Source organism: Bombina bombina, chromosome 10, assembly GCF_027579735.1.
Source record: "Bombina bombina isolate aBomBom1 chromosome 10, aBomBom1.pri, whole genome shotgun sequence".
NCBI classification, from domain to species: Eukaryota; Metazoa; Chordata; class Amphibia; order Anura; family Bombinatoridae; genus Bombina; species Bombina bombina.
The window spans coordinates 171,649,823-171,677,322 of record NC_069508.1 but is presented as its reverse complement, the minus strand read 5'-3'; the positions used below and the strand labels follow the sequence as shown (position 1 = coordinate 171,677,322).

The 27,500-nt window shown below is 35.1% G+C and overlaps 1 protein-coding gene across 1 annotated transcript in view; it reads right to left on the bottom strand.

The window, feature by feature from the left end:
• TRABD2B (TraB domain containing 2B) overlaps positions 1 to 27,500 on the bottom strand; it is a 382,029-nt gene that overhangs the window by 213,967 nt on the left and 140,562 nt on the right. The window contains exon 3 of the mRNA XM_053693505.1: positions 20,243 to 20,389. Within this exon, the coding sequence (XP_053549480.1) occupies positions 20,243 to 20,389 (147 nt within the window). The remainder of the gene's footprint in view (positions 1 to 20,242; positions 20,390 to 27,500) is intronic.

Sequence of the window (27,500 nt, the reverse complement as noted above, 5' to 3'; positions counted from 1 at the left end):
AAAATCCGATTTTCATCACGAATGTGCATTTGTATGAAAATGAATGAACATCTCTATATGGCTGCAGTTTTACAAGAACGTTATCCATGTGCCAGAGCACTAGAGGGCAGCACTATATCCCGCCAAGAAGTGCACCAGATGCCTACCTAGGTATCTCTTCAACACAGAATACCATGGGAATGGAGCAAATTTGGTAATAGAAGTAAATTTGAAACCTTTTTTTTAAATTGTATTCTCAGTCTGAATCACAATATACATTTTTGGGTTTCATAATCCTTTAAACAATTTTGTTCATTAGCAGCTGAACTTTGCAAACATTAAAACAAAAAAAACAAATCAGACAAAAGATGTATTTTTAAGAGGTCAAAGCTATCGAAATAGGAAAGTCCAAAAAATAAGTGAAAAGCCACTGAAAATGTGTTTGGTGATGGATTGAAATACCAGTGTCAGATTCTTTCAAAGCAAAGTTTAGATAAATTTAAAAGGACATAAACAATTTAAAAACCTAGTATGTAATGTTTAATTAAACAGAAAACTAATGTACTTTTATTACTAAATATGTCACCCTTTCCTGTAATATAAATAAAGGGTTTTACAATTTTGATGACTGGAAGTGCACACTGCAGATTTCCCATGCCCATCCCTGGTACTAACTGACCTTATCAGAGGTGGTAAGATAAGGAACTGCAAAATCAGTCTACCTCAGTGATGTGTCTTAATCAGGTAAAGGGTTGTTGTAGGCGTATGTAAATTGGAAATCTATTGCAGACAAAAAAGTGTCAATGTATTTAGCACGTTTTCAAACATGGCTGTAATTTTACTTTATTTCAATACTACCGAAATTATTTTAATTTCAATGGGGCCTATCATAATACCTATGAAATATGTATCAAATGATTTTGCAATAAATATCCCCATAGACTTTAATGGTGACTTTCTGTTGATCGACCCCAAGGTGTTTTATGTCCCTGAAGTGCAAAGTCACTGGATAAACTACTCAATAATTGAGTTTTTGTATTGGATTTCTAAGGGAACAACTTAAAATTTGAATCATGCGAATGTCGTGAGCACACTCCTGTGCCTACCTCAGTATGCTTTTATGTAAAAAAGAAATGTTTCAACTAAGAACCCTAGGAAAAAGAGATACAAATTGATAAAATGTAAATTGCAATTTATGTTTGTTATTTTTTTTCCCTCTCTATTATGTCACAGACCTCCAAACTGTTCCTATTTAAGATGGACAGTCCCTAATTCTGAGCTTTGCCCTTCTGAGACGACCCTATATCCCTAATTGCAGAATTTCCCTTAGCCCTGCCCACAAATTACCCAGACACACCCACTGACCACCCAGACATATCCACAATAATGCCCACTATCAACCTGTGACTCATCCCCCTATTTACAGAATTTCCTATAGCCCTGCCCTAAGACCACCCAGACACACCCACTGACCACCCAGACATGCCCACAATCATACCCACTATCCCCCCTGTAACTCTATTCCCCTTGACACGGCCCTATACATAGCCATATTGTTGGGAGGTATGCTGTCATGAACTTTTAAAGAACCATCGTAAACAGACAACACAATAACATTTACTCAGTAGATTTTTTTTTTTCAGATAAATTTCTTCTATTTCGGCCTCCTGTATCTTTTGACAACCATCAGCCAATCACAGACTTATGTACATATACACTGGGAAGTCTTACACATGCTCAGTATGAGTTGGTGACTTATAGGGGTGCATTTAAAAAGAAAGCATATTTTGATAATAGAAGTAAATTAAAAAGATGTTTAAAATTGCCTGTTCTATCTGAAGAATGAAAGAAAAATGTAACTTTAGTGTCCCTTTAATTTTTTTATATTTATGCCCCTTTAACCAGTATAAGAAAGGGACAGTCTCTAGTCTCTCATCTGGTTGGAACCCTTACACACTGTACATTCCATTTCAACTCAAGTCTTTTTTTTATCATCCAATAAATAATATTCCATGTCCAAATCAAGACACGTTTATCATTCAACAGCATTTTAATAGTTTCAGCAGAGAATTAGTGCGTTATCCGTAGCAGCGTGTGCATACCACAAACATTTTCCCTCGGTCAGCCTGGAACCATTCCAGAAAACTTTTTTTTTCCAATTCCTTTACAACAGACGAACATTAATAACATGATTATATTTATCTAACATCTTCAATCAAAATTATTGCCAGATCTCTTAGGAAAATGCACAATGGTCAAAATACTTTTTTCTTTAGAAATGTGCAGATGTTGCCTTCAGTAATCTGATATCTATAGAAAAAAATATTTATGTTCATATTAGTAGTGATAAAAACCTGGAGCATTTTTATAAAGCATTCCTTGCCCTCTGCAAGCACTTAATGGAACAATCAATGCCCAGCACTGTAATATTTATAGCCGCAGATTAAAACGCACTTACAAAATTAAACACTCTATGTGTTCTAATTTATTGGAAATTAGTTTCACATGTTGCTGGTTTTCCGTGCAAGCAATGCATTATCCTGAATTACACAGAAACTGATGTTAGAGGTTAACCACTTAAATGAAAGTGTTAAAATAGGAGGGCACGTTAATTTATTGGCTTAAAAGACACAAACATTTTAGCGTATGAAAGAACAATATTTATAAGCATTAGTAACACCTGTGAAGCCTAAAAAAGACTGTGTTGCCGTTTTAAACGTATTTTGAAATGAAAAAGAAAAGGTGTTTATTTTGTGCACAACTAATCCTGAGGGACTTATTGTCCATTGGCTGTTAGTGACAATTCCCACAATTAGGGTGCCATATCCAACACTGTTATATTAATACACTTTTTACCTCTGTGATAACTCCATGAGAGTGAACACCATGTTATCTAAATGACACACATGAACTAACAGTGTCTAGCTGTGAAAAACTGTCAAAATGCACTGCGATAAGAGGCAGTTCAATGGCTTAGAAATTAGCATATGAGCCTACCTGGTTTAGCTTTCCACAAAGAATACCAAGGGGCCGATTTATTATAGTGCGAGCGGACATGTTCCACTGTAGCGGATCATGTCCGCCACACATCGATAAATGCCGACAACATACGCTGTCGGCATTTATCATTGCACAAGCATTTCACTAGAAATTCTTGTGCAATGCTGCCCCCTGCACATTCGCGGCATTCAATCAACCCGACTGTATGCAATTGGGCGGATTGCTGTCGTCCTCCACCTCAGAGGTAGCGAACGAGTTACGGAACAGCGGTTCTAAGACCTTCTTAACTCCTGTTTCCGGCAAGCCTGGAAACAGCTGCATAGAGCTCCATACGGAGCTTGATGAATCGACCCCCAAGAGAGGAAAGCAAATTTGATGATAAAAGTAAATTGGAAAGTTTAAAATTGCATGCCCTCTCTAAATCATGAAAGTTTAATTTTGACTAGACTGTTCCTTTAAGTATGTTACAGATTACATCACTGTACTACATACTATACATTCAGCCTAGATCAGATGAAGAGACAATTTACATCTGACTTCTGAAAAGCAACAGCAAAGCAGAAACAGGAGTTTTATTCCTGGACTATTTTTTATTTGCAGAAGTCTAGTTTAGTTGAAGTAACAATTCAAAATACATTTACATCATTTATTTTAGCAGCAGATCTTTAGCCAGAGGCTTATTTGCTTATAGACCCTATATGCATTATCATTAAAAAAAGGGCAAATATTTATAATATTGGTAAAAGTATAGCACAACCTAAAAAGAAATAACCAATATATCATTCCAGAAACATTTTTGTATGACCAATTGACCCACTACCTATCATGTTTATATTAATTGGCCACTCACAAAGAAAAATGTAATCTCCTGAAATGTCTCTCTACCATGTCTGTTTACCAGTATGAAGCTATATGAGCTGTGAACATGAGTAACGATCACTTCCCTGACCCAAACGTTTTAGCATTAAGTAATAAAGAAGTATTATCGTGTCATCTAGTAAAATAGTCCACATAATGTTTTAACCTTTTGACTTTCAGACGTTGTCTGCAATTTCTCATAATAATCTCGTCTTTCAGTTCCTTTTTAAGAAACATTTCAAAACCTGCACTAATAGCGTCATACAACTTTAAATATCGTTGCCGCACCACACAGCTGACAATGTTTTTCCCATCTGATTCTAATTTTATGTTCCTAAGTTTTTGAGGCCTGTAGTGTTTCAGCCGTCCCAGACACAGCTGCTTGTCAGATCCCAGAATCTTGCATTCTCTTTAGGTTCGCTAAAGCGCCGGATAGCTGCTTTGACACACAGCGACAGTTTTATTACCGGGGATTACAAAATATTTACTGCAATATTCCACCTTCATTACTGTAGCTTTTATTCACATTACTCATAAGTTTCTTGTAGTCAGGTTTCATAAAAGTGATTATTGTGATGATGTATGTGGAGACATACAGAATGCTCTTTTGCTTGTGGTGTCCAGATTTTTGTGTGACTTTAAACGCCATATGTTACCATTTTGAATTTAGTAATTCCATATTTTAGCCAGCCATATTGGTATGTTGTAGGCGCTGCTGGGTTCCAGTAAAACACAACCTTTTGAAGCGATGGGTAATGATATTTCACATTAATCTTTGTACATGACAGTTTTATTTACAGCACACAAACCTAACAGAGAAAGTAAAATCACCTGCTGCTCAGCTTTAAACCAATATATACACAGCAGTGAGTCTTTAGGAACGTTAGATGCAGATACAGCACTGGGATGTGAAGATGGACAAGTATAATGTCAGTGCATGATGTTTAGTGATTTGTTCATGCTCCAAACATGGAAATAATGCTGTGTTATCACAAAGTATGTTACTTCTCAGTAAAGCCAGAGGGGATTTGTGTCAACAATTATTTCATTAATTTATTCTGGATTATTTATATATAATCTAATGTAAATGTACATACACTCAAACCTAACACAGTGCGCATACTCCCACATATAGTACAGAACATACATTTACCAAATATAGTGCGTACACTGACACACACATAATACAGAACGTACACTCAAACCTTATACAGTCTATACTCACACACATTAGAGAGTGTATATTCACAAAATATAGTGCATACACTCACATAGTACAGAGTGTACACTCAAACCCTATACAGTCTGCACTCACACACAGTAGAGAGTGTATATTCACCAAATATAGTGCATACACTCAAATAGTACAGAGTGTACACTCAAACCCTATTCAGTCTACACTCACACACAGTAGAGAGTGTATATTCACCAAATATAGCGCATACCCTCACACACATAGTACAGAACGTACACTCAAACCCTATTCAGTTTACACTCACACACAGTAGACAGAGTACATTCACCAAATATAGTGCATACACTCACACACATAGTACAAAGTATACACTCAAACCTTATGTAAGAATATGAAACCTTATATGTTTAAAAAACAAAAAAGGAAACCGTACCTGCGGCGCCACTAGGGCTTAATATATATGGGGTATCAGGCTAAAATAACGTTAGCTAATATAAGACTCTCAAATGCGTAGTATCAAAGATCCCGTAGGATATATATTTAATATCTGCTGAAGGCTCATTCTTCTAAAAAAACAATAACAGTAATAAAAAAAACAGCTAGATTACGAGTTATGAGCGCTATAGGGAAATTAACGAATGCAAAAAAAGTTGCGCTATTTAACCCCATATAGCGCAGCCATTACAAGTTTTTCAAAACCCCGGCTTGTGCGTGCGATATGGGGTTTTTAAGCTCCATATCCCCCAAAAACAAGCTCTGTTTTGAAGTGCTCGTGCACGCTTTCTCCAAAGGCATCAATAGGGAGAAGGTGTCAGAAAAAAACCTAACACCTACGATCGCGGAAAGAAAAGCTCCATAATGCAGCCCCATTGAAGTCTATGGGGAAAGAAAACTAATGTTTAAACCTAACACCCTAACATAAACGCAGAGTCTAAACACCCCTAATCTGCCTCCCACCAACATCGCCGCCACCTACATGTTATCAACCACTAATTTGCCGCCTAAATGAATCTATTAACCCCTATTCCGCCGCTCCCCGACATCACCACTACTAAATAAAGCTATCAACCCCTAAAAATCTGGCCTCCCACATCACTGCCTTTAAATAAACCAATTAACCCCTAAACGGCCAGCCCCCCACATCGCAACAACCTAAATGAAACCATATATTAACCCCTAAACCTAACCCTAACGTAACCCTAAGCCTAACCCTAACCATAACCCTAACGTAACCCTAACACCCCCTAACTTTAACATAATTAAACTAGAGCTAAATTAAAGTTACAATTATTAACTAAATAATACCTATTTAAAACTAAATACTTACCTGTGAAATAAAACCTAAGCTAGCTACAATATAACTAATAGTTATATTGTAGCTAGCTTAGGTTTTATTTTTATTTCACAGGTAAGTTTGTATTTATTTTAACTAGGTAGACTAGTTAGTAAATGGTTATTAAATATTTATTAACTACCTAGTTAAAATAAATAAAATAATACCTGTGAAATAAAACCTTACCTGTCTTACACTAAAACCTAAAATTAGAAAATAAAATAAAATAATAATATTACAAAAAATAACAAACGAAATTATCAAAAACAAAAAAGAATTACACCTTATCTAATAGCCCTATCAAAATAAAAAATCCCACTCAAAATAAAAAAACCTTGCCTACAATAAACTTCCAATAGCCCTTAAAAGGGCTTTTTGTGGGGCATTGCCCCAAAGATATCAGCTCTTTTAGCTGTAAAAAAAATGCAAATACCCCTCAACAGTAAAAACCACCACTCAACCAACCCCCAAAATAAAAAACCTAACTCTAAAAAAAATCTAAGCTGCCTTGAAAAGGGCATTTGGATGGGCATTGCCCATAAAAGGGCATTTAGCTCTTTTACATGCCCAAACCCTTAACTAAAAAAAAAACCCACCCAAAAAAACCTTAAAAAAAACTATCACTAACCCTGGAAGATCCACATACAGTTTTTGAAGTCCCGCTTGAACGAACTTCATCCAGGCGGCGAGAAGTCTTCATCTAGGCAGTCTCTTCAGACTTCATCCTGGCGCGGAGCAGGTTCATCCTGAAGACATCCAGCGCAAAGCATCCTCTTCATACGGTCGCCGCCGTACACTGAATCTTCAATGCAAGGTACGCAATTCAAGATGGCGTCCCATGCATTCCTATTGACTGAAAAATTTGAATCAGCCAATAGGAATTAAAGCTGCTAAAATCCTATTGGTTGTTCAATTCAGCCAATAGGATTTAAGCAGCTCTCATTCTATTGGAGCCAGATGTCTTCAGGATGGACCCGCTCTGCGCCACCGGGATCAAAATAGAAGATGCCGTCTGGATGATGATTGAAGAGGCCGCCTGGATGAAGACTTCTCGCCACTTGGATGAGGACTTCGCCGCCAGGATGAAGATTGAAGAGGCCACCTGGATGAAGACTTCTCGCCGCCTGGATGAAGATCGTTCAAGCAGGACTCAAAAACTGTAAGTGGGTCTTTGGGGGTTAGTGAAGGGTTTTTTGGTTGTTGTTTTTTTTTTAATTTAGGGTTTGAGTATGTAAAAGAGCTAAATGCCCTTTTAAGGGCAATGCCCATCCAAATGCCCTTTTCAGGGCAATGGGTAGCTTAGTTTTTTTTTAGAGTTAGGTTTTTTTATTTTGGGGGGTTGGTTGGGTGGTGTGTTTTACTGTTGAGGGGTCTTTGTATTTTTTTTTTTACAGGTAAAAGAGCTGATATCTTTGGGGCAATTCCCCCGCAATAAAGCCCTTTTAAGGGCTATTGGTAGTTTATTGTAAGCTAGGTTTTTTTTTTTATTTTGGGTGGGCTTTTTATTTTGATAGGGCTATTAGATTAGATGTAATTCTTTTTTATTTTTGATAATTTCGTTTGTTATTTTCCGTAAATTAGGGTGTGTTATTTTTTGTAATTTAGTTTTTGTTTTGTTTTTGTAATTTTTAGAGTAGTGTTAGGATTTTTTAAATGTGTAGTTTAGTTTTAGTTTATTGGTAGTTAGTTTAATTTTAGTTTAATAATTATATTAGTTTAATTGTTAGTTTAAACTTAGTTCTTTTAATTTGACAGATAAGTTTTAATTTAATTTAAACTAGGGAAATTGTAATTTTAATATAAAGTTAGGGGAGTGTTATGTTTAGGGGATACTAGTTTAAATTAGTTTATTGCAATGTGGGGGGCTTTCCGTTTAGGAGTTAATAGTTTAGTTTAGTATATTTCATTGTGGGTGGCTTGCGGTTTAGGGGTTAATAGGTTTATTATAGTGGCGGCGGTGTAGGGCTTAATAACATTAGAATAGTAGGGGCGATGTGGGCGGACGGCAGATTAGGGGTTAATTATATTAAATAGTGATTGTGATGCAGGAGGGCGGCAGTTTAGGGGTTAATAAGTTTATTATAGTGGTTATGATGTCAGTGAGCGGCAGAATAGGGGTTATTTTTTTTTAAAGTGGCGGCGGTGTCGTGAGCGGCAGATTAGGGGTTAATAAATTTAATATAGTATTTGCGATACGGGAGGGCCTCGGCTTAGGGGTTAATAGGTAGTTTATGGGTGTTAGTGTACTTTGTAGCAGTTTAGTTATGAGTTTTATGTAACAGATTTGTAGCGTAAAACTCATAACTACTGCTTTTAGATTGCGGAACGGATCCTGTCGCTATAGGCTGCAACGCAAGTTTTTTAGCCTCACCGCAAAACTTTTAATGGAAGCGCTATGGAAATCCCATGAAAAAATGTAATTTTTACGTGTGCGGGACTGACGTTGCGGTACAGGCTAAAAGGCTTGCGGTACAGCTATACCGACAAGCCTCGTAAAGGCTGAGGTGTCACTGAAAATACCATATTTTCAGCGTTAAAAGACCACCGCACAACTTTTGCATATGACAGCAAGTTAAAAGGATTAAAAGTTCATCAGAGTGATTCGGAGCTGGAAGTTTGAATCCAATAATCCTGTGAACGATAATATGAGACAAGAGATCCTCAAAGTATGGCAAAGTTTTTCATTTAAAGGTGTGCTTTTTTACTTACACCGAATGTGAATTGCGGTTGGTCCGATTGGGAATCTTTTCTTGCCTGGTCCGTTCTCGTTTTCTCCGTCTATGAGTAGAAATTGTAACTTTTCAGTTACCGATCCCTTCTGGTTACAAATTAGCAGTTTACTTTGTAAGTTTGCCACCTGGATTCAATGCGGTCAAACTACGGAAGCCTCAGGAGGCCAAAAACAGAGCAACGCATTTCGGCTACAAGCCTTTCTCGAGCTCTCAAACCTTATAAAACAGACTACACTCACACACAGTAGAGAACGTATATTCAACAAATATAGTACATACACTGATAGACACATAGTACAGAACGTACACTCAAACCCTATAAGTCTACACTTACACACAGTAGAGAGTGTATATTCACCACATATAGTGTATACACTTACACACATAATACAGAGTGTACACTCAAACTGAATACAGACTACACTAACACACATAGTACAGAACGTACACTCAAACCTTATACAGTCTACACTCACAGACAGTACAGATTGTATATTCGCTAAATATAGTGCATACACTCATACACACTCAAACCTTATACAGTCTACACTCACACACATAGTACAGAGTGTACATTTAAACCTTATACTGTGCCAAAACTCACACACATAGCACAGAGTGTACACTCACACCTTATACAGTCCACATACTCACAGACACAGTACAGAGGGTACACTCATCAAATATAGTGCATACACTCACACCTTATACAGTGCATACACTCACACAAATAGTACGGAGTTTACACTTAAACCTTATACAGTGCACATATAGTACAGAGTGTACACTCAAACCTTATAAAGTGCACACACTCAAATAAATAGTAAATAGCATACACTCCTACCTTATATGGTGCATATACTCACGCACATAGTACAGAGAATACACTGAAAACTTATACAGTCCACACACTCACAGGCAAAGTACAGAGTGTACACTCAAACCTTATTCAGTCCACACACATACAGACACAGTACAGAGCATATACTCAAACTTTATACAGTGCATACACTCCCGCATATAGTACAGAGCATACACTCAAACCTTATACAGTACACACATTCACACACATAGAAAAGAGCGTACACTCAAACCTTATACAGTGCATACACTCACACTCATAGTACAGAGCATACACTCAAACCTTATACAGTGTACACACTCACACACAGTACAGAGCATACACTCAAACCTTATACATTGCACACACTCACACACACAGTACAGAATGTACACTCAAACTTTATACAGTGCATGCACTCACACACATAGTACAGAGCGTACACTCAAACCTTATACAGTGCATACACTCACACACACAGTACAGAGCATACACTCAAACCTTGTACATTGCACACACTCATACAAATAGTACTAAGTGTACACTCAAACAGCACCCAGAATTTTTAATTATTATTATTGTTATCAGTTATTTGTAGAGCACCAACACATACTGCAGCACTAACTGAACTGTTAAATAAAATATTTAATGACTGTTTAAAAAATAAATAAATGCTGCCATTTTTACTGTTTGGAATTTATTCTGAGGACATTGTTGTGGTGCCTATATGGCGTTTGCACCCCTTATATACACAGGTGCTGGATAAGGAAATTTTATTGTTAAAAATCAATAAATACAATTGCTCATATTTTCAAATAGTGTAATTTATTTAACCAATCTTTATAAATATCTGCAATTATTTTGACAACTTTATAGCGACAAGGCAGAAACACAAGTTTCAGTGAAGTGTAAGTACATGGGTGATTTATTGCATTCCGCTGTGAATTATGAGAAGCCTTTAAACGCACCTAATCTCCGTCTCTGAAACTGTGAGACCAATACAGTACAGAAAAAGTTAGCAATTTAATTCTAGTTAATTAAATGTGTTTCCTGCATGCATACAAAATAAATTAATTAAAAGTCATTATATAAAATTCAATAAAGTACTCAATGAAATCAGAATCCATTCCGCTTTGGAAAATGAGCATTTTATTTTATAATTCTGTGTGCAGGAAAAGTAATTAAAAGTGTTTATAATTAAATGTTAAGCTTTGGTGAGTTACATTCAGAATACAATGTAAAAAATAAACACAACTCCCATTTTGTTTTCCACTAAGTGCTAGATTATTATGTAAAGAGTTGACGCGTATCGGTGTTCACAATTTAGGGCTACTATGGTTGGGTTAGTACACATGAAGAATTGCTTTCTTTAATGCGCGTTATTGAAATATAAAAAAAAATATTAATAATTAATTTTAAATTATTATACTTACTGTAATATTTATTTATATATAAATATATATATATATATATATATATATATTCCTATGGATTATTTAGAATATTTAATAATTAATAATTTTCAATAGTATGGATTAATTTTATAAAATATTTTATATTTAATATTTCAATAATGCGCATCGAAGATAGCAATTCTTCATGTCCGCTATTGCGAACCCTGATGCACGTTACGCATATTTTACATTCCTATCTTCTTCACATAGAAAATAATGTACTTTTTATGATTAAAAATATATATCTATATATAGCTGATACTGTTCATGTAAAATACATATCTATACCTATATTGCTATAGGAATAGATATACAGGTATAGGTATATATAGATATGTATAGAACAACAATCCCAGCAGAGCGCACTCTCACATGCAGAACAGCTACCAGGGTGCAAGCAGGAATATCAACAAGTCCATAAATAACATGCACTTAGTCTGATGAAGGGGTGAGATGCCCGAAACGTCACTGATCTTTTGTGTGCCAATAAAGCACTTTTTTTCACAAAAGAGGGTGCATGCTATTTATTGACTTGTAGATATGTATAGAAATATGTATTTACAATAAAAAGGACATTGTTCTGTATGTGACCAACATTGAAATGTGACATTTTCATAACTCCTGTTGGGTTAGCGTGCCAGTATGAGTGTTAGTTTTTTTTCAGTTTTTGCTCATGTGCAAACTTTTTACTCTAAACTTGTAATATGACCCAATGCACGCAAAAAGCATCCATCTAGCATAGTTTTATGTTCGAGTGGGAACGCTAAATTACACTCCACTCGTAATCTAGCTCCAAATAGCAAATTTGTTTTTTGCCTTCTACTCCAGACAGTGGCATATTTAGGGTCTGTGCTTCCCTAGGCTCTCCCATTTATGTTCACCCCACAAGCAAAAATTCAAATAACCAATATAGGGCTCATTTCCATTGAATCATTAAAAATAGAGTTGTAAGCTAACGAAGTTGTAGTCAGCTAAAAGTATATAGCTGACTGTACCTGTAAATATTCTGCACAGTGCATACAGTCAGTCTTTTAGTGTAAGTTAACATTGTGTTAACAGTTTCATCTGATGTCAGTTTTCTCGAAAATCGCTCTATAACAAGTTTGTTGCTATAGGAACCTGACCTTACACTATAAAAGTTACATTTAACACCTGCAATCCTAACTGTGATCGCCTCTAGAGAGAAAGACATGGGAGTTATGTAGGTCACAAAACAAAGATAAATTGAACACAACTCATGGCTGTCGGTAATTCAACCCCACCCATTACACACTATGCCCCACCCAATCCACACCTGTGGCACTGTCCCTCCTGTCACAGCTCCGCCCACAAGGTATGTGTCTCAAATAATGACAAGTAAACATTAGGTTATATATATATATATATATATATATATATATAAACATTTTTTAAATGCCCTCTTTAAAATTAAACACTCAGATAACAAAATAAATGTGCTTTTCAGGACAAGTTAACTATATCACTGCTTTAGATATGATCTGGTTATAATGGTGATTAAAGGTATAGCAAACGCCTTGTAATTACAAGACGTTTGTTATCTGGCTATAGAATAACATATCAACCAAGTCTAAACATTTGTAAATAAATGAATGTCTTGTTTGCTGCAATTGTTTTTCATTAGCAACACTCCACCTATCATTTGTCTTATTTAGAGGAGCCAATTTGAGTTTTAGTCTGCAAACAACATGGCTAGCCACGGTCATGGTCATTATGTTAGTATAAACTACATTGTTTTGTAGTTGTTCTCTGTTAAAGCAAATTAGAGACAGCCATGTAGCAGAGTTAGCCTTGAGTAGTCTGCAGTGTACAGTTCAACCTCTGAGAATTAGAAAATGCAACATTTTCAGAGCAAAATTACATGAAAAGGGGGCAAAATAAATAATGACAATATATGCAAATTTGTTTTACTAACTATAACTAAATATTTTATAGAAAAAGCACAAGGTGTGAACTGTCTCTCTAACCCTTTAACTCTGAATATATTTGTGACTTCAGTACAATTCTGCTATTTCAAGGAGTAATCCCCTATGTACTATTTAGTTGTATGAGAAACCTGCCCCTTAAATATGTTTCTGGCATGTGATAGTTACATAGGATCTGACCCGAGCATCACATCACCGCTGGTATATACTCTGGTTGTACTCAACGCTGATTCCCCAGACTTGTCATTACCATTAGTTGATTTATTCAGAGCAGGGACAGACCCTCCAAATACCAAAGTGATCCTAGTTTAGAGCTCTTGTTATCCCATAATGTCAAGTAATCCCAAGAGTGCCAACTGTCTCACGCACCCTCAGCGCAGAGGCCATGTTAGCTAAAGGAATTATCCTGATAAGTATTTAAGTGCAGGCTCATGTCATTTGCTTTTTCTTTGCATGTGAACTCAGAAATGCTAAAAAGCCTTTGGATATGATGAGAGGAATTATGTGCAAAGTCTTCAGAAGTCCTTCTAATTAGTCTTTGCTGCTGCGCATTCCTTTCTAAGCTTATACAGGCAACCGACAAGCCAGGCACGCATGCAGGCCGAGGGAAAACAGGCGTAATCCCATTATTTCTCTGGGCAAATGAGAGACACGTGTAAAAAAAACTACATCGGCAGCAAGAGGGGGAATCGAAAGCTATCCTGCTGTGATTACACAGACATCTCTTCAGCGAAGCTAACGTAACGCCAGGGTGCTGAGGATGAAGAGTTATGCTATTGGTATATCCTGGCCATAATGTTCCTCTAAGCACAGATATGCAGTTGTAATTTATTTATCGCCTGGAGCTGAAGAGATATTAAACACCTTGAAATAAAACAAAAAGATTTTAAATAATGTGCAAGCCTAAACCTCCCACATATATGTCACAAATTCGCTCAAACAGAGATTATATGATAATGAACTACCAAACAATGCAGGTTTCATAACCCAAAATCTTGTAGTTACAATCGGCTAGATTATGAATGAAGCAGTAGTTTGCGCTCACGTTTGAGTGTTAAAACCGCTAGAAGTAATTTTTCTCGTATTATGAGTTGAAAGTAAAATGTTTTCGCTCTCACCGTTGCAAGTCACGGTAACAAATAGACTTGGAGAAGTCGCAAACTTGAAATCTCATTCCCCCATAGATTTCAATGGAACCAAAAACATGATTCCAGATAATTAAGAAGATAATATTGCATATTTAATAATCTAATTCTGCACATATTATTTTTTTCTTAAAGAGATTTTTAAATATATATCTGATGGGTTTTTGCCCAAATATACTTTTATACCTATATATATATATATATATATATATATATATATATATGTGTGTGTGTGTGTGTGTGAGATTATATATTTATACATATATATATATATATATATATATATATATATATATATATATATATAAAAAACACGGAAGGGGACTGCACTCTCAGATTGGACCGGGTACACATCCTATGACCCTGCAACATGCTCAGCCCTGGGTGCTCAATAACACTTACAGGAAGCTGTGCTGTCCCCAAAGTCACAGGCAGTTAACCCCAGAGAGGTCTGGGTGCATGACCCATAGGGAAAATTACAAAACAACCTAATACAGCACACAGAGGAAGTCCAGCACTCACTTATATGCTCTCAGTTAAGATTAAAAGCAAAAATGTAAGGGTTAGTTACTGCATCTGGCTAAATGGGACAAGCCCAGGTACCTCGTCAAGATCTCTTCCACAACTTGGGTCCCTAAACCAGCCAAACAATGCAAGCTCTCAATCAAACAAACTAGGAACAAGGGAAGGGTGCACAGGCTTATGTAATCACCCTAGACATGTAATCACCAGCATTGTTTGGCTGGTTTAGGGACCCAGGTTTTGGGAGAGACCTATATGCAATTGTGTTGCCCCTTCTGAAATTCCACCAGTGACTAGAGATCGCTCAAGTGCGTGGCTTACACATAGGGGGATGTACAGATGCGGCAGGTCTAGGTGCAGACCGTGTGAGTTTTGTATCTTTTCAGATACATTCAGGTCATTAGTCACAGGAGAGGAGTTTAAGATCCAGTCCTGCCTCAACTGTACGTCCTCCTATGTCATTTACCTCATTACATGTGTCTTACGACAACTGAGGTTAATACCAGAATGCGGAACCATTTGTCAACCATCAAATTGGGTGAGGCTACTACTCCCCTTGTTAAACATTTCAAGAATGTACATCATAAAAGAAATGACACCTTCAGATGGCAAGCCATTGAATATATCAAATTCCCCCCCCCCCCCCCCCAGGGGAGGTGAAAGGGATAAAATTCTGGGCAAACGCGAAATGTTTTGGGTTTTTAAATTAAAAACTAGGGTACCCAAGGGGCTAAACTCAGAGTACGATTTAATTAACTATTGGAAATAATTTAACTAAGTTTCTCTATATGGGAAACTTGAATACATCCATATTCAATTGTACTCAGTTTCTAGTGGTTGTTTTTTGACTACTCTGTGTTGAGCTGTCTACTTGAGAGAAAAATATAAACTTGAAATATATATTTGAACTATATACAAGTAAATAAAACAGGAACCTTAAGGGCATATTGGCCGTCAAGTAATATAACTTTACCATCTCTGGGATATTTACTAGATGGGCGGTCAGTTCAGTGGGTCTTAGAACCTTGTTCCAATTGGGAACTTGGTCTGATGCACGTAGTCTACATTAATATGACCACTTGGTCTTATTGCTGTCAACCAAGAATGATCTCTATATTTGTGACACAACATTTTTAACAAGTTTTGTTGCATGTAGTGATAAGTATGTAATTCTCTATTGATTCACGCCATCTTTAATATGGTGTGTATTGTCACAAATTATAGATAAACATTTCTTGATATTGAATTGAGTGCCAGCAAGTTTGCTGCCATTTGAGATATATATATATGTGTGTATTTGAATTAGACAGCAAACAGGTGGTCTCTATTTTTGTTGACGCTGTAAACTTTTGTACCGGCATTTGGTTGCCTTATTTTTTACATCGTTTGCATTAGTGTGTATATTTCTCCCCTTTTTAGGGTAAGTGCAAAACATTTTGCACCGTTTAAATTGGTGTGTATATTTCTCTCCTTCTTAGGGTATTTGCAACACATACTGTGGAAAGTTTTATGATAAACATGATGAGCATTTGATTGTTTGAACTATTTTGCTTATATATATTTGATATACTTTATCATGTATGTATTTATTATTTCTATATGTTTATTTAAGTGTATTATGTTACATAACACTTTAATACTATCTCTTTTGGACTCTCTCTATATCCAATCTTAATACTTAGAATTGTTGAATGAGATTGATTCTGCATTAAGGGTTAATCCTAAAGGTGGTGGCTAGGCTTCACAGGGATTGGTTGTATTGATTGACCAATTACTTTCTTGTTTTGCTTTTAAAAGGGCATCACAGGTATACTGAATTAGCTATGATTACGGCTGTATAGCCGAAACATGTTAGCTTTCAGTTTGCCTGTGTTGCCTTGCTAACCTGTATATGGACCCTCCTGGAACCTTTTTATCGTTGGTGAATAAAAGATATCGTTTTTAACTTGCCCTGGATTGTCCGTTTTCTTCATTTGTTCTACATTGCCTGAAAATCCAGGTGCAGAATGGGAGCATGGTGACTTTCTCACATATTCACATTCAAAAGCAGTAACAGGTTGGGCGCATATCACGGCTGTTTATTGTCTGCGTCGGGGCTGCCTGGACACGCCCCCTTCTCTCCCTCCTCTCTCACTCCCACTTCAACGGGTGAGCGGAGCACATGACGTGTGCATACAGCGGATACCTGAGCAAGCTTTCAGAGGTATGAGGAAGTGACCCCGCGGCTCGGACACACTACGGAGTGGTAAGGAATGCATGGCTGTTGTTGCTGGAGCACAGGGTTGCTCGCATTTACTTGCAATTCCTACTGAGTGTGTGCACTTTAATGCTTTAAGCTGTATGTCACAGGAATCGTTATATTTGATGCTATTCGATTGTTTGGGAGAGACTGCCATTCTATAAATCCTTTTGGGACACTGCTATCTGTGGATATCATTGGGTAGATTTGTTTGTTTATTTCTACCACTACACAAGTGAGAACTTTATACAACAGTTCCGTACCTTTTGGCTCAGTAAAAAACTCTCTTACACTGGACTATATATATATATATATATATATATATAATTAGATAAGGTATAGATATATATAGATTAGGGATGGGCGAATGTGTTTATATTCTAATTTGAATGTTAGAACGAATGTTATTGTAGAAATTTGATTTACATACTAGAATGTTGATAAGAATGAATATTCTTAAAAAATTCTATTATCGAATGTTATTTACAGTTTTTTAATGTCACTTTCAAATTCGAATGTCACATTCGAATTTGAATATTACATTTATAAAACACAGTTGTAGACTAGAAACTAGAAATACTATTTTGAATTAAAATGCCACATTCAAATTTGAATTTAACATTCCAATTCAAATGTAACATTCAAATTCGAATATTACATTTATACAACACAGTTGTAAACTAGAAATACTATTTCAAATTTGAATGTGACATTCGAATTTGAATATTACAATTATAAAACACAGTATTAGACTAGAAATAATATTTTGAACTTGAATGTTACATTCAAATTCAAATGTAGCATTCAAATTCGAATATTATATTTATTAAACAGTTGTAGACTAGAAATAATATTTTGAATTTGAATATTACATTCGAATTCGAATGTCACATTCGAATTCGAAAATTACATTTCGAAATTGAATGAATACATAGTTAAACATTATATTATTCGAATGAATATTTTTGAATTTTAATGAAAAATTTGAAAATGAAAATTCGAAAATAGAATGTTAGAATGTTATATAAACATTCCAAATTTGATTTGAATGAACACATGTAACAAAATTCGTATTAAATTTTGAATTTTTAGAAACATTCGCCCATACATAATACAGGTATATATATATACCTCTTTAGTGCATGTCTATCAATATTCAAATGTACTATTAAATATTAACATTCAGTGTTCAAATTTGAGATTTAAGTGCTAAATCTGATACTCATATGTTGGCATTCATTCAACATAAAAATTAAATGGCTGAACAAATGTCAAGGTGAACATTTTTCTCCTCAAATGGGATTCTGACAGCACCAGAATTTTATTTTTTAACAAACTGATCAATATCTCACCAAAGAAAATTTGCAAATGTATAATATAAAACAATGGTTGAAGATTTACATTGTAGGTCCTTGCTAAAGACAAGGATCTAAAATCAGCTTCAGAGTTTTTGAGAAATCGCACAAATAAGTTAAAGCAGAAATATGTGCAAATATTTGCTTCCAGTTAACCAGTTTAATTACTATAAAAGTTTATCACAAACACCAGGAGACCACTCTATGGACTGAAAAGCCATGAATAACAAGATATAATAAAATGAAAATAAAAAAATAAATAAAAAAGATCTGAGACCTTATTAAAATGGAAACAGTATAAAATGTTTCAAGTAAATTATATCTTTTTACCCTTCAGTATAATTGATTTGCATATATTTGTTCACATTCCTGTTGATCAATCAAGTGGTTGGAATGCAGATAGTGGAAATTTCATGTACTGAGATCTTGCTGCCCATGACATTGTGATTGTGAATATTATGGCCAATAATCTTGGCCTAAGCATGGTTAGAATGCTATGCTGGGCATTAGGATTAGAGGCTAGCGCCTGACCTGAATAAGTGATTAATGCTACACCTAATTAAATTTGGCTTGTGTATATGATTTGATGGGATTGGTGATGGACCTCCATAAAGATGTCCAACAACTCTTTGTCTCATAATGATCACTCAGGGGAAATGGGATTCCTTATAGAAAAAGATCTGTAAGTACTGATCACAATATTGTGTTGTGATTTCATATTTATTTCTAGACAAAAGTATCAACTGGTCAGAACTTAAAACAAATGTGCAAATATATTCAACCCTAACTGTATTATGCACCATAAGAGTGACCTACAACAAAGAAACAGGTATAGTGGTCTTCAGGTATGTTGAGATTAAGCAGAAAATAATAAAATGTGGTGCCAAATTTTTGAAATCACAAATTTTCTAATGTTTTGCACCTGTTCAAATAGATCACGCCAGCAACACAGATCCCATTTGTTTAAATTCAGGAAGTTCTGCCTAATAGTGTTCAGGACATCCTTCCAAGCTGGGAGAATTGGGTGCCTCAGCTTGGAGGGACAGACTTATCATCAGGCAACTTAGGAAGTGCAGCTGGTGAGGTAATACAACAAGCAAAATTAATAGGCACCTTCAGGGGGGCACTAGCGCCCCTGCATAAGACTATCTCCCATGTGCCCCCACTGTGATAGCAATGTTTTAGTGATAAATAAAAGCATGTTATTTTTACATTGATGTCTTTTTAACTCTTACATGAAAGTTTTTTGGCATATAATGGTATGATTTTAGTCCAATCAACAGTGTTATTGCTATCTTATCCCGTATGTTTGAGTTATATGGGTGGCTGCCTCCTCTATACAAACAACTAGTACATGATGTAACTTTTGAATTAAAATCAAACAAAATCTGCTGTTAATAAATATGTATTTTATTCACTGAACCATGTCTAAATATCTGAGAGCTTTAATCATTCATAGTCAACAATTCACCTCAATTAGCACAGCAATAACTTCTCATTAGAGGGATTTATTCATGCATGACTTCATCTGTTTTATAAAGTATGTCATTAGCAATTAAATGGAAATAAATATATGGAGTGTGTTGGAAATCTAAGCTTTGATGGAATGTATTAGCAATGCAAATTACCCTCAGTTTGACACATACCTGGGACGAATCATGGTTAAATATCACCGCATGGAGGTCGCCACAGTTGTAATGTTTGATGAGGTCCTCTGTTGTATACGGAGCTTGGAAACTTCCTGCCCGCAGACTTTCATGTTGTAGCAACGTTTGGTTTAAAGCAAACAGGACCTGAAAATAAAATTTATGTACATTGTAACTGGTTCTTATCTCTGTAAAGCAACATTTGTGAGATTGTATTAAACACTGCAAATTATCAGACACCTCAAATTAGGGTTAATATAGGGCAGGAGTCAGCAACCTTGGGCCCACAGATGCTTTGGAACTACATTTCCCATGATGCTGAGACACTCTTTAGTCCTTTAGAAAATGTTATCAAATAATTTATGTACAAAAAAAAACAAAACAAGACTTTAATGGTGAACTTTTTTTTAAAGAATTGTGATTGATTCCATTATTAGATACCAATGTTTTCCTTTAACCCAGACATCAGTACACACAGGAGGGGAAAATATTTCTTATTTGTGTGGGAGTCTGCTAGAATTTACCAATAATTTTCCAAGGGGCATAAAATCCAAAACATTTCTTTCATGATTCCAATAGAGCTTGCAATTTTAAACAACTTTCCAATTTACGTCTAATATCAAATTTGCTTTGTTCTCTTGGTATCCTTTGTTGAAAGGCATACCTAGGAAGTCTCGGGAGCAGCAATGCACTACTAGGAGTTAGCTGCTGATTGGAGGCTGCACAAATATGCCTCTTGTCCTTATTTCACCAAATATTCTCAGCTAGCTCCCAGTAATGCATTGCTGCCCCATCAACAAAGGTTACCAAGACAATGAAGCAAATTCAATAAAAGAAGTAAATTTAAAAAAAAGTTAATTAAAATTAATTTGCTCTGTCTGAATCATGAAACAAAAAAAAATGGTTTGCGTCCCTTTAAAGTGATTGTAAAGTTTAAGGAATTTAAACCAGTATCAAAAAATACTCTTAAAAACAAGGGCCCTTTAATTCCTTAAACTTTACAATTACGCTTTTTAAAAAAAATACTTACCCCAAATAGACCGCCGATCCTCCACCCGCATCTCCTTCACTAGTTAGCATATCGATGATGATCCGGCTTCCTACAATCATTGTGTGCCGCATGAGCTAGGTGCCATAGGGGGCACACAACGATGAAGGAAGCCCGATTCGTCATAGCTCTGCAAAATAAAGAAGACACGCACGGAGGATCGGCCAACTGTTTACCGTAACAAAAAGGTTAGTATTTTTTTTTTAAAAAGCGTGTTTGAGAAGTTTAATGAATTAAAGTGCCCCTGTTTTTAAGGGTATTTTTTGTTACTGGGCTTTACTTCCTTAAACTTTACAACCACTAAATCATAACTTTTACAAACCAAAATTTAGACTTTCATAAACATTAATGTTCACAATAATTTTCACAATGTCAGGAGGTATAAGTTAAATCTAAAGGGTTGTTAAACTTAAAATTCACAAGGTATAAAATGTTTCATCATTGAAATTTCAACATTATTGCAAAATACATTCAATATTTATTTTGCTGCATTTTCCTTTAAAAGTAATTTGAAATAACAAATAACTGATGATAATAATAATAATATTAATAATAATAATGCTCGCTCCACTTTCTCCCAGCAAAGTATAAGATAATACTGTTATCCAAGTGTTTTTTCTTTCCTCTCCCTACCTTGTCTCTAGTCATTTGCTCTGTTAAAGTGAAGGTCAAGTTCAATGAATTAGTGCCGGTTTTTAATAATCCTATTAAAAACAAAGGCACTTTAATTCATCAAAATCGACATTTCACTCATTTTCTTCAAATACTTACCTTTTAATCCTGACAGCCGCTGCAGCGCTTCCTCCGCCCGTCGCAAGCCCTCTTCGTGGGTCTAAAATGACTAATCCGGCTTCCTCCAATCACAGCGCTACCTCAGGCCATGATTCCCCCGGGGGGGGGGGGGTGAGCCGTAATTGGAGGAAGTCTGATTCGTAATTTCTGATTTATGAAGAGGCTTCAGAAGGCCAGGGGAATCGCTGGAGCGGCTGTCAGAATTAAAAAGTACGTTTTTGAAGAAAACAAGTGAAATGTCAATTTTGATGAATTAAAGTGCCCTTGTTTTTAATAGGATTATTAAAAACCGGGCACTAATTCATTGAAATTGAACTTCACTTTAAAGCACATTATCAGATTTACATCAACAATTTAAAAGGAAGTGTTCTTTGCAATAGCAGTGGACACATTAGTTTAGGTGTGAATATTATTTATATATATATATATAGATTAGGGATGGGCGAATGTGTTTATTTTCAAATTTAAATGTTAGAATGGATGTTATTGTAGAAATTCGATTTACAAATTCGAATGTTGATGAGAACAAATATTCTTAAAAATTCTATAATCAAATGTTATTTACAGTTTTCGAATGTCACTTTTCGATTTTGAATGTTCATAATTAGATTGAATGTCCACATTCGAAATTTCGAATGTAACATTTAATTTAACAAATACTATTCAGAATTTCAGTAATTCATGTGGTAGGGAATTTAGTAAATTGATACATAATAGAAACAGATATATCAATTTGAATGTTTCTATTTCTAATATTGCATAATTTGAATAATATATTTAAAGGGCCACTGTAAGTAAATATTTTCTATGCCTGTTACTAACTAACTACCCCAAATACGCTTTTTATCAATAGCATTTCATTAACATATCTCTACCGTATATCAGAAATCTTGTCTGCAAATTTAATTGTTTTCCAAACCCACTCCGTGGGTATCCTTTGCTCTGTACCAATCCGTTTACAATACCTAGGTTTCAAAATGGCGCTTTAAACACAAAGTTATTGGTTTAAGTATTTTGAACACTCAGTGCTGAAAATAGTGGGCAGGATAACGTGACATCATCGGCGAATAAAAGATATAACTTTTAGAACGTTATGAAACTTCGTTTTGGAGAAAATATAGGTCAGTAGGTTTTAATTAATGTTTATTAACTTTTATATGTTAGTTGTTTAGCTTAAAAATTATAACAGAAAGTAATCCTTTAAATAAAGCATTAGAAAAACTATTACATTAAAGTGAATGTTAACTTACCTTCATGCCGATCGAGTATTTTACTTTTTGTACACAATCAATAGGATTTTACTTCATCATTTTTTATCAATCTTATTTTCAACCAAGTTATTGGCGCTTTACAAATTAGACCGTTTTTTGTTGTTGTTATTGTTTTACTCTTGATGCCGATTTTAGCTTGTCCAATTGAAAATCCGGCCGTCCAAGGAGGCGGATGATGTGAGGTGACGGCCGCCTAACGGCCAGGTTTTCAATTGGTCAAACTAAAAATGTGATCAAGAATAAAAAAAATTAACAAAAAAAAACGATGATTGCTAAAAAATGATGAATTAAACTCTTATTGATTGTGTACAAAAAGTAAAATACTCAATCGGCATGAAGGTAAGTTAACCTTTACTTTAAGCAAATGTTAGAATGTTGTACAAATTAATATTATTATTATCATTATTGTACTTCTGTTTGGGACCTTGCCATCTAATATGGTGGGGTAATTTCAGTATGTTTTATCCATATGTAAACCTAATTTTTCAAAAGAAATTTTTTAAGGTATTCGACAATAAGTCAAAAAAGTGTTCTCTGGGGTTTATCAAGCCCTTTTAGTAGTGAATTTTTTTTCTTTCATGATTCATATAGAGCATGTGATTTTAAGCAACTTTCTAATTTACTCCTATTATAAATTTGTCTTTGTTCTCTTGCTATCTTTATTGGAAAAGGCAGGAATGTACACTTAAGAGCTGGCCCATTTTTGGTCCAGCACCTGGGTAGCTCTTGCTGATTGGTGGCTAAATGTAGCAAACCAATCAGCAAGCGCTACCCATGTCTGAACCAAAGATGGTGTGGCTCTTAAGTTTACATTCCTGCTTTTTCAAATAAAGATAGCAAGAGAACGAATAAAATTGATAATAGGAATACATTAGAAAGTTGCTTAAAATTGCATGTTCTATATGAATCACAAAAGAAACAATTTTAGTATCCCTTTAAATATTGTGTTAACTATTGCAAATTTGAATTCTGATTGAAACTGGCACATGTTAAAGGGAAAGTACAGTCAAGATTAAACAAATGGATTAGACAGAACATCACAACTTTCAAATTTACTTCTATTATCAATTTCACATAATTCTCCTGGTACCCTTTGTTAAAGAGCAATCCTATGTGAGCTCAGGAGTGCGCGTGTGTATTTAGCCCTCTGGCAGCAGTGTTTGCAACAATGTTTTACAGCAAAGTTATACATATTAGCAAACACTGCTGCTACAGAATGTTAAAGATATGCGCACACTTCTAAGCTCTTATTAGCCAACCTAGATTTACACTTCAACAAAGGATATAAAAAAACAAAGCAAATTTGATAATAGAAGTAAATTGGAAAGTTGATTAAAATGGCATGCTCTATTAGAATCATTAAAGTTAAATTTTGACATTACTGTTCCTTTAAGTAAAGGGTCATTTTCACCAACATGAAAAAAAGTTCTGCTAATAAACAATGACAATGGCTGTTTGCGATAGCATTGACTAGAAAATGTGCTCGTTTGTAGCTGTTAACCGGCAATAATTATCAAGTGACAAATCAACCCCATAGTAAGCTAAGATCAGTAAAGCAATCATTTGTAATGGATCCGAGCAAATCATTATTGCATTAGAATTTACCTCTATCACAATTGTAAAGTTTTCTGGTTTATTCCTATACGATTAACCCTTTATGGGGAGTGACATTCTTAGTGTAATGTTTCTTTATCTAGCAGTTCAATCTACCTTTTCATTAACAAATACATTCTGGTCTACATATCTTCACCCCCTGTGTTTTTAATATTTTCACTTTGAAAAAAAAAATTCAACTCTTTTGATGCCTCCTACAACTAGGCACAGATGTGCATAAATACTATATAAATTTAATTTTAGGGGAGAAAAAAACCTCCTTAGAAAAGTGTATATTTTACTTTTGCTACTAACAATGGAACATTCAAACACAGATATGAAAAAATAATTGTATTATGGTTTCAATTATGAATAATTAAAGATAAACAAAAAAGTTTTATGAACTGATAAAAACTGGGTTATATAAATATAAGATAGCTAGGAAAATAATTAGCAAGAAAAGTTCAACATTGAGTGCTGAGTTCACGTGATGATTCTGCCGCAAATGGTCATAAAAATATTACTATAAAAGCGAGAACTAAATGCACGCGCATGATACAACACAGCCTGTTTTACTCAAAGAGAAAAGGGCTAAATGAAAACGCTCTATTATTGCAATATTACTTGCACATAACTGTGTTTAACTATGTGTTTAACAGAGCAACAATGCACTTCTGGGAGCTAGCTGAACACATCTAGTGAACCAATGACAAGAGGCATATCTGTGTAACCACCAATTACTATCTAGGTCCTGGTAGTGCTTTGCTACTCCTGAGCCTACCTAGGTATGCTTTTCAACAAAGGATTTTAAAAGAAAAAGTAAATTTGATAGTAGAAGACACTTGAAAAGTCTCTTAAACATTTATGATGTGTCTGAAACAAAAAAAGTGTAATTTAGATGCTTATGTCCCTTTAAAAGGCAAATATGCAGCTCCTTGCTCTGGAAATTTATTTAGAGGAACAGTATTAGTTAAAATTAAACTTTCATGATTCAGACAGGGCTTGCAATTGTAAATAACTCTCCAGTTCACTTCCATTAAAGGGACAGTCTAGTCTAAAATAAACTTCCATGATTCAGATAGAGAATATAATTTTAAACAATTTTCTAATTTACTTCTATCACCAAATTTGTTTTTTTCTCTTGGTATTCTTAGTTGAAAGCTAAACCTAGGAGGTTCATATGCTAATTTCTAAGCCCTTGAAGGCTGCCTCTTCTCTCAGGGTATTTAGACAGTTTTTCACCACTAGAGGGTGTTAGTTCATGTGTGTCATATAGATAACACTGTGCTCATGCACGTGGAGTTCCAGTGAGCCAGCTCTGATTGGCTAAAATGGATGTCTGTCAAAAGAACTGAAATAAGGGGGCAGTTTGCAGAGGCTTAGATACAAGGTAATCACAGGGGTAAAAAAGTGTATTAATATAACAGTGTTGGTTATGCAAAACTAGGGAATGGGTTAATAAAGGGATTATCTATCTTTTTAAACAATAAAAATGATGGTGTAGACTGTCCCTTTAACAAAATATGCACAATCGTTTTATATGCACACTTTATGTGGCACCGGCTCCTACTGAGCATGTGCAAGAATTCACAGAATATGAGTTTATGCATTTTGTGATTGGCTGATGGCTGTCATATGATGCTGGAGGAAGGAGAATTGAACTAACTTAGAAATTTGTCAGAAAACAATCGGCTACTCATTTGTAATTCCGACAAAGTGCTTTTGTATTGTCCTTTTATTATAAATGTGTTGATTGTCCAATTCCACTGTATTTATTAATTTAAAGGGATATAAATATATAAAATACTACATATATGACTATGAATTGCTTATTTTTAAAATTGTTACCTGAGATTGTGTAAGAGGTTTATATTGCAACATTTTTTAACCCTGTAACATGCCTTCCAAAATTCCCTGGGTACTATCTAAGGCTATTTTCTACAAATATAGTGAATGACCTGTAGGTGATTGGGCCTTACCTTAGGCCCATCATATATATTATTCACTTAGAAATGACTGTATCCCCTTAGATGCCAGATAACTTCTTTTTTTTTACCTCTTTGATTTCCAGTTAACACATACCCAGCAGTGATTTGAACCCCTTTGACAGCCAGTAGTATACATGGAGAAATGTGTGTACTCCACATTGTTGATAGAAAAGAAAAATACAAATAAAACACCACTTATGCACACTCCTTGGGTCACTTTATTAACCATGGACTGTGTATTTTAACAGCAAAAATAAACTCCAGTGCCTCTATGTAGCACACACAGAACAGTGTAAAACCTTTTTCTGCCAGTAACACACACACAGAACAATGTAAAACCTGCTTTAGCTGTCAGTAACAAATACATAACTATGTAACACATTATTTTACTGTCAGTAACACACACAGAATAGTGTAAACCATCATTTTCTGCCAGTAACACACACAGAGAACACTGTAACACCTCCTTTTGCTGTCAGTAACAAACACAAAACTATGTAACACCCTATTTTAATGACAGTAACACACACATAACAGTGTAACCTTCCTTTGCTGTCAGTAACACA